This window comes from Corapipo altera, unplaced genomic scaffold, assembly GCF_003945725.1.
Source record: "Corapipo altera isolate COAL_440 unplaced genomic scaffold, ASM394572v1 50, whole genome shotgun sequence".
In the NCBI taxonomy this organism is placed as follows: domain Eukaryota; kingdom Metazoa; phylum Chordata; class Aves; order Passeriformes; family Pipridae; genus Corapipo; species Corapipo altera.
This window is the reverse complement of record NW_020884889.1, coordinates 9426591-9440010: the sequence shown is the minus strand read 5'-3', so window position 1 is coordinate 9440010 and position 13420 is coordinate 9426591. Positions and strand designations below refer to the sequence as shown.

The 13420-nt window shown below is 34.3% G+C and overlaps 1 protein-coding gene across 2 annotated transcripts in view; it reads left to right on the top strand.

Annotated features, from left to right (window-relative positions):
• The window catches only part of FGF7 (fibroblast growth factor 7), a 28043-nt gene extending 18912 nt beyond the window's left edge, over positions 1 to 9131 (top strand). For both annotated transcript variants that reach the window (XM_027644568.1, XM_027644569.1), the window contains exons 3-4: positions 7743 to 7846; positions 8197 to 9131. In XM_027644568.1, coding sequence (XP_027500369.1) covers positions 7743 to 7846; positions 8197 to 8391 — 299 coding nt within the window. In that variant the 3' untranslated portion in view covers positions 8392 to 9131. The remainder of the gene's footprint in view (positions 1 to 7742; positions 7847 to 8196) is intronic.
• The last annotated feature ends 4289 nt before the right edge of the window (positions 9132 to 13420 follow it).

Below are 13420 nucleotides of genomic sequence, written 5' to 3'. Positions count from 1 at the left end.
TTCTTTGATGGATTTCTGTTTAGCCATTAGTTGATTTTCTTTTTAATTCTATATGCCCACTGTTTTTATGTTCAGTGAATTGCAAAAAGGCAATTAAACATTAGCTATTTGTGCTTAATCAAATATTTTCTGCACGTGGACTAAATCTTATAAGCAAATTCTGCTACTTGAGGATGTTTAACAAAATGCTGAACCGAGTCCTCAAGGAATATCTCCCTATCTTTAATCATGTTTCCTCAGACAACTACAATTCCTGCTTGGAAATTACACACAGGACAAACACAGGAGTTTTGAGTGCTTTGAATATTTATCCATGACATCCAGATGTCTGGCACCTTGCTGAAGCAGTAGCTTCAACTGTTCTCCTGAAAATCCTTGACAGATCCATTGTTTATGTGCAGATCATTTTTACAGCCATATTCATATCTAGAGTGCCTCAGATATTCTACACATGCACAGCAAATGCACACATGGATACAGCACAAAGCCCCTAAACAAAAGCTTTTTTTAGCCTTCCCTGTTGGTCCCTGCTGTAAACAACAACATATATGTGGTTAAGCCATTAATCAAAATTCTGAGTATCACAAGGAGAAGCTAAAAGAACAAAGTGATAGTGAATGTATGTACCAACTTGTTTTCTGTTACCATAATTAATTGTTCATTAAAATCATATCCATAGACAGAAAATTCCTGGGGTGGAGAAAATCTCATCTCTGCTTTGAAAACCATTAAAACATACACTTGTATATCCCTTTCTACTTATAAAGCTTATAAACCTAAGTTCTCTGAGGTACTGTCCAGGAAACTCTTTCACCCTCTTGCTAAGGAAAGTATATAACACAAATGCAAATTCTACTTTCTATCAATTTTAATTTAACAGTAGGAAGGGTAAAAATTAAGTCATATTACAAAATATCTTAAATTAATACTTTCATCCACAGTAACTTTTTTACCATTAGATTTTATATTTGAGAGAGAATGATGCAAATTGTTGCACCGACATTTAAAAATATTATTAAGAATCAAAATACCTTAAACACATACAAATACTTCACAATATAACCACTATTTATTTTGTTTCCTGAAACCAATGACTTACAAAATTGTCCAATGAAAGCATTCCTTTTACTGATAGACTTTTTACAGAAAAACTAATAAGCCAGCTAATGAATGTATTTACAGTGCTGGCTCACCAAATGCACACAGGCACTAAGACTGTGAAAGTTTTCCAAGACACTGTATGATTGACCATTGAGATTTGCATTTTCTTGCTTTAAGAGGCACAGACATTAACTTATTAAATCCCAGAGCAAAAGAACAAATTACATTAAATACCATTGAATGGTGTAAGCAACAATGAGATCATTTTTCTTGGCCTTGAACCATCTGCAAAGGTCACTTGAATTCATAAATATGTGCTCTAAATTCAATTAATTAAAAACACAAGTTACTGAAATTTAGAGGTTTCATTTTGTTTTGATTTATTCTCCATCCAAGTCTTTTCTGCCTCCTCCTTCCCTATCTGAGATTCCACATACTTTATCTCAAGACAATTCTGCCTAGGAAAGGGTGTTGCACAAACACATTCCTCACAAGTGCTGAACTGTCAGTGCCCTGAAACTACTGTCAACCTCCCTACCCCTAAAAATCAGCAACAGACTGTTTATTACTTCAGTGCAGAAAGAGGCCACAAGAAATAAAGTGCTGTACATATCACACAAAATTTGGTACTGTAAAGAATTTAGATTATATTAAAAATCAATATTAAATATATTATCCCTTACTTAGCTTTTAAAAAATAAAATAATAACAACTAGCTTCTATACTAGATTTTGCTTTCCTGTCCTTAAAAAACATACTTTTCCTTTCCTTCTTTCCAGCATTTAGAAGGCTACCGAAGTCTTCTCAGCAGTTTCCACCTTACCCTTAAACATTTTCTTGTAACAAATGCACCTGACAGAATAGAAAAGCACTGGGATGAAACTGCTGTCGGCTTTGCTGAAAAATGTAATGAATGTCCAAATTTCTCTTTAAATTAGTATCTACAGAAACTCTAACAAATCGAGGAGCAGTGACCAGGAATGACAGACATTGAGGAGATACCTGCAACACGGGAAATGTCTGCAGAAAGAGCTGATGAGGGACTGAACACAACGTGTACCTCAAAATTTCTGCCAGAATCTTCCCCAACAATCTTACCTGGCCTAGTGGGGAAGCTCCCTGACATGTGAAAAGATCCCTAGCTCAGTGGTTTTGCTCCCTCTTTTCTTCCAAAACCCCTCTGGACAGGTTAGAGCTGCCTGCTAGATCTTCAGCCATGAGCAGCACTCACTGGTTTCCTTACAGCTCTCAGGAACAAGAATTTCCATTGCTCTTTCAGCCCCTTGGCTGCAAAATGATTAAAGACAAAATGCCCCAGTTTTGCCGAATCACAAGGCTCTCACTACTTTGTGAGAGATAAGATATTGTTATTTGAGGATATTATGGGTAAACACAAAGAGACTCTGCCTATTCAGCTCTAGCTGCATACTGATAGAAATTACTCTAATATAATCTGTAAATGGATTGTGCAGCAATAAAAGTAAAGATTCGTTAAAACAAATAAAATGTCCCAGTGTGTTGTAAAAGCAAAAAAAAAAAGTTAGCAAATAAAAGGAAGATGAAAATGTTAATGTGAACACGTTACTCAAATCAAAAAATTATTAATATGTGATTAATAGGTGATTAAAAACAAATAAAGTTATCAAATACTGCTTATCAGGAAAGAATTATCTCCCATGAGAATGCTTAAATCTGTATCAGTGATACAGCTAAACGCCCATTTTTCTCCATAAATATCCAGCCTGAAGTACTATGGAATAAGTCCAAACATAAACATGTCTGCTTGTAAAGTACTGAGCAACTGTCATTCCAGACCAGAATACCAGGAAACTCACCTCATTTGTGATGTAAATTTTCTCCAAAACTCAATATATTTTTCACCCACTAAAACCGTTGTGTCAGCCTAAAGGGTTGTTTTGTGTCCTTTTTTTGTCTTTTTTTTTCCTCCCTCCTAGATATCAATTGTCTGTTATTTAATTTGCACCAAGTGGTTAAAAAGAATGCTGCCATCATCCACAGTCATCTTTCCTAAAGACACACTGTAGCCCATCTCAGCTCAGTGTCTTTCACGCACACCAGACAGAATTTCAGCTCCGCAGGAAAGTTCACTCACTACAGGAATTTTAAGCTACATTTGATACACTGACTGTGCAACCATATAAAATTGTTTGGAATTTCATGCTGATTTTATAGAAATTACAGTTGTTTTCAATTTTGTATGCCCATCTCTAGGTTGTTGTTTTTTTCTTTCTGGCTTTAATCTGATTTCTTTCCCAGTTACTTTGTGGTATATTCAAGTCTACTCTTAAACCTCTTCTGAACTTCTATGGGGATGCTTTAGATAAAGTTACCAAAAAACACAGTTTACATTTTAATTTTTAAATCAGGGGTGTTTAAGACCTTGTTGAAGTTTGGCCTTCTGAATTTCTCATCAACTTCTTATCAATTTAAGCATGACTCTAAAGTAATTTTGGTTATTAGAGTATGAAAAGAGTATTTCAATGAAACAATCTACATATAACAGTTTTCTGTTTCCCATCCTAGCTTGATGACTTTTTTCTTTTCATGAATAGAGACTGAAAGGATTAAAACTCTTTACTTCAAAAGGAAGCAGCTAAGAATGGAATTGCTAATGTAAGACAAGGAATGGTGCAGTATTAGACTGAGGAGAAGAGGCTTTCCTCAGTAGAACTTCTGACTGTAGATTTTAGTTCTTTATAATTTTTCTGAAGCATCTGGTGCTACATAAAATAACACTTAGAAATTGGCACAGGCAAATCTCACATGTGTGCCTGTTCATTTTTTTCTATTTCTGTGTGGAGTTTTTTTCTGAGAAGATTTTAACTTACTGTACCTCTCCTGCTGCTCTGAGGAAGCCACCTTAGGGATAAAATCCTGCCTCCACTGAGTTAGCTGAAATCTTATAATTCTCTTGTATAAATTTTTGTCTTTATGAATAAAATGGCCTATAAACATAACACAGCATAGAGAGTTTACTTCTATTACCGTTTTTCTACTGATGAAGAGATTTACCTCCTTCCAATGAATCCCCTGAAAAGAATCAGCATGAACACTGAAGGTCAGCTACACAGTAGAGGAGCAATGAAACAAAGACATTTTAATTCAGTTCACGTCTTAAAGGCAGTGAAAAATGGAATACCAGAACAATCTTTAGCTTTGGTGAGTTTTGCTGAACTCATGTTCCCATCCTTATAAAGCTAATCTTTAGACTATATTACAGTGATGTTGTTGAATTTAATACCTTCAATTACTCAGGAGTAAAGCTCTTTCCAGCAAGAAAAATGAGATTATTGGGTTAGTTTCCAGTACACAAATGTTGTTCCTGCCTAGTCTCAAAGACATTGCAGTGATAGAGAACTTCAAAACAAAGGAGAAGAGCAAAAAGAAGAGGGTTTTTTTTTAAAAAAAAGCTACCTAAAGAGATCACATTCACAGACTTGGCTGGATCTAACAGTCCTGACTGTGTAACAGACCATGGACACACGGAGCATAAGGATAACTGTATCTGCTCCAAATTTAATTTAGCCCAACATCCTGTTGGCAAGAACCTCCAGTAGCAGATGATTACAGACAGTATAGAAGAAACAGGAAATATCTGCAGTTGGCCAAAATTCTGGTTGAACAGTTTTATTCCCTTGACACCTACTGATGGATTAGGTTCCCACCTGCAAGGACATATCCTAGTGTTTATTTACCTTCCTGTAACTTCTCTTACAGGGATTGAGTACCAAGAACATACAAAATAAACAAAGACCAATATGACTACACTGTCATATAGTAAATACAATGTGAAACCTTGACTTAATAGGAATACTGAAAGGAAATAAAACAAAAAGGGAAAAATACAACTTACATTCTCTATTTCATGGATTTGTTCTTTGGTATATTCTTTAGTAATTTCCTGCTTTGGTAATATAATTATGATATAATATAAAAGATCATTTTATTAAATAAATATAATTTATAAAATTATAATTGGAAGAGACAGTGATTGCCATTATCCACATGTCTCTTTAACCTCAAAGTTTGTGTTAAGATATATCAAGCTGAGAATTAAAAAAATAGAAAAGTAGTTTAGATGTTTTCATAGAGAGACTATGTTGTTCATAAGTGTTAAATAGTCCATTAACTAGTTCATCAAAGAACTTGTGCTTTGAGAATTATGCTGAGCATAACAGGTGTGCAGGGAAAAGCTGGACATCTTATAAATTTGTATATTCAGAAGCACCTCGTAAAATGGTTAAAGTACTGAAATTTCTGTCTATATTATATTGAATATTACTCAAAATCATTCTTCCTGGTCTGTGAGAGACCTCTGATATTTAGTGTGGATACTAAATTTAAGCACATGATACAACTGCAATGATGACATTGATAAACTAATAAACTTTCAATGTATGATTTCTCAACCTTAGTAGCCTCTTTCCATAGCTTATGTACATAAAGGAAGAAACACGAATAATGTAGAAAAACAAGTACCCCAAACCAAAATAAAATAATTCCAACAAGTCAGTATGAATGTCACCATCTACTTCAGAAAAAAGAAATCTAAAAAAAAATGTAAAAATTGTAACAATAATAATATTGCCTTGGACAAAACCTTTTGGCATTTCCTTTTTAAAAGTAGAAGGATTTCTCACTACTGTAACTTCAGCCAACATCAGCTTACTCAAAGAAATCTCCATTCCTATTAGCATGACTTGTTTTAAAAAGTTATTTTGAATCTTTCATTTTTTTTGAATTCTGTATAAATAGAAAACTGTAACATAGATTTTTTTTTTTAATAAACCTCTCCTTAAGTTAACGGCCAGCACAGGCAAAAGAGCAAATGGATATAAGCTGTCACTGAAAAAATGTGGATTGCAAATTACTAGGAAGTCTGCAGCCATTAAAATAAATCAAACTCTGGAACAGCCCTCGGCAGAAACACTGGGGGCAAAGAAATAACAATTCCAATTTAGTATTGGCAAAGTTTATGAAAAGAGAATTATCTGATGCAATTCCCAGGCTAGCAGAACACTGGACTTGATGACCCAGAGATCCCTTCCACTGTTATGTTCTTTGTTTGGCCAAATGCAGATGTTCATCTGTTTTTCAGCCTCACTGTGGTTTTTCTAAAGTGAAATTTAAATGAAAGTTAACATAATTTTTGTTAGTTTCAGTTACAAATTACCCTTTGTAAGAATTGTTCCTAGGCCTGCAGCAGGGTGGAACTTGTCAAAGAAGTCTAAAAGCTTTACTTAAAGCTGGCTTAGCATTATGGAGAAGTACAGAAGTGTAAGTGCTCCAAGATGAATGCCCAGCACTGCACACACCATGAGAAGAGGTAACTGATCTGGTAAGGAAAATAGGAAATAAAAATCAACAATACAGACTAGGACTGATACATGAGTAATATCAAGGAGGAAAGCAAAGCAGAACAGGGAAGAAAGCAAAGGACATCATGATATAAAGAAGTATAGGAAAGGAAAAATATCCCATATATTTAATGCCTTCCAAAAAAACCCCTCTAATTATTGAAAAATTATTATCATGTGTGATGGGTGTGAAAAGTCAATGCAAACTTGGAAGGGAAAAATGAAATGTTTTTTTAAAGAGGAAAGTCATCTTTCAGGTGACAATCTAACACGTGCCTCTGTCTCCCTCTCACTCACTTGTCTCCTCCACATCGTTGGAATTTGCCTGGAGCTGCTGCCTTTGAAAGATCCCATTTTGGAGAACAAGTCACAGGACAGTTGCTGTGGCAGAGTTCTGTCAGTGACTCAGAGTGGAAGGAAACGGCTCAAACTCAGATGTATAACTCCAAACTATTGCTTAAGACAACATTAATAATATTTAATCTTGAAAACAACCTGGTGTTCCTTAATAACTTGCACCAACCATCCTCTCACCTTTGCTAAATTTTTTTTTTCACTAACATGAGAATATTTTTTATGTTGCAGGTAACTTAAATGTATCATAGTGACCACAGAGATATATACCAGGGAGATGAAAATAAAAGTTTATAGAAAACAACACTAAAATGTTTTCTGGGTTTGAATAACTAAGTTCTTAGAGCAGCCTTTAATGATTTTCAAATACACGTATCTTTACAGCTCCAATCGGTCATAAAAGCACACAAAGGTCAGGCAAATACTTTATCTTATTTAAGACACTGTGTGGTCTGTTTTCTATCACTCACAAGTTCTAAGGTTTGAACTCTTTCAAGGAGATGATACTGCTACACAAGACTTCAAAATAAAGGCTTTACACAAATTCTGTGAACCTTGACGGCTGAGTATATATTCCAAATGAAACCACAAGGCTGATACATTCTAAGATACACTGATTCTTTGAAAATAGAAAAATTTTATACTGACATCACAACTTCAGAATGTACTCAAAAATTATCACCATTCAGTTTTTTAAGTGATTTTATGCAGACACGATCACATACAGGGATTTTTGAAAGTCCAGCCCTTTTTTCACATGAATACACGTAATTTTTCCATTTTTCAAGAACAATTGCTTCAGATTTTCAATAAACACGGAAATATTACTGAATATTAGTTCAGCTAAACCTTCTGAGTTGACTGGAGAACAACCAACCGTTTTACAGCCCTTGCCATGTGCCTTTGCAGGTATTCTAGAAATCCGAACGGTGGCAGTTGGAATAGTGGCAATCAAAGGAGTGGAAAGTGAATACTTTCTGGCAATGAACAAGTCAGGAAGACTCTATGGAAAGGTATGGATGCAAACTTCTCTTATGTGTACAGTCACCCTGTAAAATCTTAAAGATACACATTTTCAGATGTAGCATCTCTATGGTTTTTTATAAAACAGATTCCTAACAAAGTAAAACGTATCCTGTACTTATCTCATACATCCCATACTAGACTTTTACGCCCATTTAATAAATTCAATTATTAGAGCTTATATACTTCTTCAAAATATTCAACATTCAGATTTAGGAAGTCAAATTTATTTATTAAAATATTAATAGTACACAGGGTTTATAATGCATCTCCCATTTTCCCTAAATATTTAAGAACACTTGCACTTATCTTACTCTATTTTATTATTCACTCTCAACAGAAAGTCTGCAACGAGGACTGCAACTTCATAGAACTGATTGAAGAAAACCACTATAACACATATGCTTCTGCAAAATGGACACACAAAGGAAAGGAGATGTTTGTTACACTAAACCACAAAGGAGTTCCAATGAAAGGTAAAAAAACAAAGAAAGAACACAGAGCATCCCACTTTCTTCCTCTGGCAATATCCTAATCACAAATGATCTATAAAGAACTAGTTCCAGCAGGAAGATTAATTTTAAGAAGACTATTTGACAAGATATCAAGAGAGGCTGGAATACTACTGAGAAACTGAACAAGCTGGACTTGCGCATTTATGTTTATTTTTAAGAGACTACATGAAAAGATTTGAAAATATACACAAAACCAGATTTAGTAACTAAAAGTTGTAAAAAATTCTAAAGAGTTGTACAATCATTATCTTAGTCATTGTAACTGGGTAGTTTCTTAAATTAATTTACCCTGAAGAATAAGTCATTACTTGATTATCTGATAATATTTTATTTAAAAAACCTATCTGCTTCTTAAATATGGCTGCTATAATAATAATAAGCAGATGATAATGTTGTGTAAAATATGTCAGACTTTAAGGCTGCTGGAATGAGTTGTCAGATTATCAAGTCAATAGAAAATGTGGAGGCTGAGCAGTATTTTAAATACTTCCCCCAAGAAACTGATATCCTATACATAAACTATATGATCAGAAAAAAAATATAATCTTGTAAATGTTTATTGTTGTATTCAGATAAAAGAGTTAGTTTGGAAAAATTAAGTTTACTCTAACACAAAATGTTCCTATCTATTAATGAAACAAATACCTAATGCTGCTCTAAAAGATGTTTCAAATAGTGTATGTAAAATAAAAATAGGAATAAATAACGTACTTCATCTCACTTTTCACAAATTAACATTTTATATAACGATGAAGCAAAAATTCAGACATATTAAGGTTTTTTATGTAACATATCCTATCTTTTGTATAATTCCTGTTAGGGCATACAGCTTTCAATATTATTTTTCCATCCTTATACATGCTTTTTCTGTTGTTACAGCATTAAACTTTATTTTAAGTTGTATTTGAACTTTATTGTTTTAAGTTATTTAAATGTTATTTATAAAAAAAGATACTTATTAAGCTGCATCTGTTTCATATGCTTTTAATTCTAAAGGAATAACAAAATGGTCTGGCTGAGATGCATGAATTTTTTTCTGTGACCAGACACAAAGACTAGTACACAACCCTCCTGCCAACATACATTGGATGGCAGACAAAAATGACAGCCTGCAGCAAACCACACAATAGACATCTCAAAAGAAACAATGCAAAAATCTTAAAAATCTTTGCCACATACTCTTGCTGATTAAAGGCTCAGAGTTATGCCAGGTAAAAGAAGGTTACAGTTCCAGCAGGTAATGGAAATAACTCTCAGATGGTAGAACCAAAACTCACAGATACAGAAATATGGACGAGCCTGCAGGACCAGTTTGAAACTGCAGCTAAAATCAGTGTGACCTGCTGAAGAAAAGACATCTTAGTTTTCCAGCTATTAAAGTGTTCAGCTAAGCCCTACATGATTAATGCATTGTATCATTTCATTCTGCTCAGTTTTCCCCACATGTTTTCTTGGTAGTGTGATAACTGCACTTAGATAAAGATCACCAAAAAATGAGCCGAAGCAGCTGCCAGATGACTGGGATACAGTCAAGTTAATTAATAATGGTCTTAAATGCCCTATGCTGCATTACAAGTGTTTAGGGTCTACCACTTTTTCCTACAGGGAAAACTTTCTTTTTAAGAGCACTCACAGAAAACAGCAAAAATTCTCTTTAACAAATATTTCTTTTTCAAAAAAAATACTTGTCTAACAAATAGTGTGATTTGAAAATTGATTGTGTTACTAGCAAGTCAAAAATCAAAGAAGATATAAAGAGATCCTTGCAGGAAAATGTGTCACTACAGCTGTATCAGTAAACCTTCCCTGTGCTCTTGCTGGTTTATCTATCACATGTTCCATGATCACAACAGACTGTACTATGAAAAGCTTTTTTGCTGATAACTGTCTGCACTCCTTTCTGTGAATATATAAACATGAAACCAAGTTCACACTCATGATCAACATTAACACACCAGCAGAAGTTTCTATACCTAACCTAGATTAGTTAAAACTTTGAAATAAAAATGAAAATAACATCTCATTAAGATTGTGCTTAAAAGCTCTACTGAAGTTTGAATGAAAATGTAAGTACACGTTTATATATGAATATATATGTAAAAAACCCTTAAAATTAAAACCAGATGTGGACAAGCTCTTTTAAAAGATCTTTTGATTATGTAATTGAAGAATATAGAAACACAGTCATACAATTCCTGAGCCCCAGCTGTAATTAGCCTTTACTGCTGACTGCTTTCTCTAATGAATCCCTATGTTACCATCATTACCAGGTAAGCCAAGGCTGCTTTATGTTTTACAGCTGTCATAACTGAAATGTGTCCTGTGAGGGAACTGCTCACAGAAAGACACCTGACTGCAAATGATGCAATTCTTCAGTACCACAGTCATATGGCCTTAAAACTGAACAATTTTCAATGTAGCTTTATGTCAGAAAAATCTCTTCTGAAATACTTATTTTTAATTCAGGAAAAAAATCAGTTTAGTGATAAAACTATAAAATAATAATCAGAAAATGTAAAGTGATGATCTACAGCAGCGAACTATTAAAAGACAAGGATAATAAAAAGAAGCTATCAGGATTTAACAGATATTCAAAAAGATGTCAGAAATCCTCACAAAAGCCTATTACATCAATTACATCACAATTTAATGTTAACATCAACATATAATATACCATGTGGGAGGAAAACACATTTGTATGAAAAGAAACAGATACTCATTTCTAGATATGGCCCATTAGTAACCTTTATAACACTAAAGGTTCAAGCAAACCCAAACAAAATGGTTATAAAAGCCAAGCTCAGTTGTAATTTCTTTGCTTTTCCTTCAGAGGCATTGGCTTTCATGCAGCTTTTTATTTTGTTTACCACCAACACTGCACGGTGTGCACAGACTGGGCTTTAGGAGTGAAACACAAGCTCTGAGGGTTAAGCAGCACCTCCAACAGCCACTCACATTTCATGGGAACTGCTCCATTACACAGGCTCTTTAAATTTAATTAGCAAGGTTCTACTTAATTACTTATCTTTTGCATTAGTGCTGATAAACACTCTGGGACACAGCAATGGGCAAATCTCATCTGAGGAATCTCCCAGAAGGCTGCAGGATATCCATCCCTGGAGGTTTTCCAGGTCTGACTGGACAAAGCCCTACACAATCAGTGTGGGCTCTGCTTTGAGCAGGAGATGGGACAAGAGACCTGCAGCACTCTGCCAACCTAAATGAGTCTAGATTCCATAGGAAAGTTATTTTTCTTGAAACAACGACACAAAACACATTTTCCACGTTAGGGAGATAATTACACATTTGTCTCATCACTTGTGTGTCATTAAAGGTATGCAAAATGGTGTAAATACACAATAAAAAATGACAATTGGACAATTTCCATGACTTTTTAGAACACCTGATATGGTACAACACGGTCTCACTTTTAGTTCTGTAGCAAGTACTTTAAAACACTGTTCTGCACAGCATCTGTAATAATCAGATTACTACATGATCCATTAATTATTAAAATACACTTGTCTGTGTTTTTAAATTACTTTTTGAAGAAAACATGTATATTCTCTTTGAATAAGCTGAAGCAAAATGTAAGTTAATATTAAATCAATAAAGTAATGAGAACCACAGTATTTCATTGCACTCAACGACCAGTATCTGAGTAGTCTAAATATTTCTAAGTTTAAATAAATAAGCCTAGGACATCTATCTCCTCACTACCAACTTTTCAAAAACCATAGTAGTTTCATAACACATAATATGTAGAAAATAAAAATGACAGTTTAGATGATTTTCTCCAAATCAGGAAAACGGTCATCCTCAGAGTTGATATCCATACTTAGAAATAATAATGTACTTTTTTTAAACTAACATTTAATAGCAAAAAAAAAAGGAAATTCAACTGTTTACATCACTGGATGATTTTTAAAAGGCAATAGTTATTTAAATCACGTTTACTTAAAACAGTGGAGAAGGTGAATTTGTTAGCAGAAAAAAAGCTAAATTCTTTCTGCTGTTAGTAGAATAATGCTGAGAATCAGGACTGTATTTAAAGCAAAAACTCAGATGTGAAAATATTCAAGGAGTTACACAGGGGTTTTAACATGGGATTTATATTAACTTTAATAATATCCTCACAGCAAAATTACTTTAAAAGCTATTTAACACCATACATTGAAATTCATAGTCTTACATAAAATAAAACTTCAGAATTTAATTATAAATATTTGGGAGGTGAGGGGGGGGTAACATAGTATTAAAGCTACCAAGTGTTAAGTCTTGAGCTCTGTAAATAACTTCACAATAAATACCTGGCTGAGGAAAGCTGGCTTGTAAATCTCAAGCATTCCAGACACTGAAATTCCATAACTGCTTACATTCCAGACCCAAAATGGGAGATTTCCTTCAATTCTGTTTGGAAGGCAGATCCTAGCTTACCAAGATTCGTTGTTTCATTAAGGAAACTCTTTTATTTAGAGGCCTGGCACTTCAAAAGGATGTCTCTTGACACAGAGGGGAAAAAAATACTCACTTCAGATGAAATTACTTCCTCATGAGAATAACTATTTATCTCCAGTGCTAAGCAGAAAAGCAGAGGAGTTAGAATGAAGATGCATAAACTTGTCACATAAAGGTTACAGTGTATTCAAGCTGAAGTCCAATATCAAATAACAAATCTCACTTTTACAATCATTTCTCAAACAGTGTTTCAGTGAAGATGGGGAAAGACCTGAACACTGAGCTTTAGTCAGTGTAGTCCAGATCTTGGGGGACACCAGGTACCCAGGGGTTGGCTGTTGGCACCTAGGGACAACTCGAAGGGTCAGGTGAAGTAGGCTGCTGAAATTCAATGTATTTCAATAGAAAGTCCATACCTAATGTACTCAGCTCCAGGAGGAGAGTAGGGATCTGTGTTACCTAGTACCCAGATAGCTTTCTGAAACTCATTACAAGTTCACTTTACATAGAGCAACAGCTTCCTCATCTTTGAGGAGTTAGGCTGGTCAGTTTTAAGGGCTCAGTCCTCTGCAGGCTAAGCTTTCTGGAACT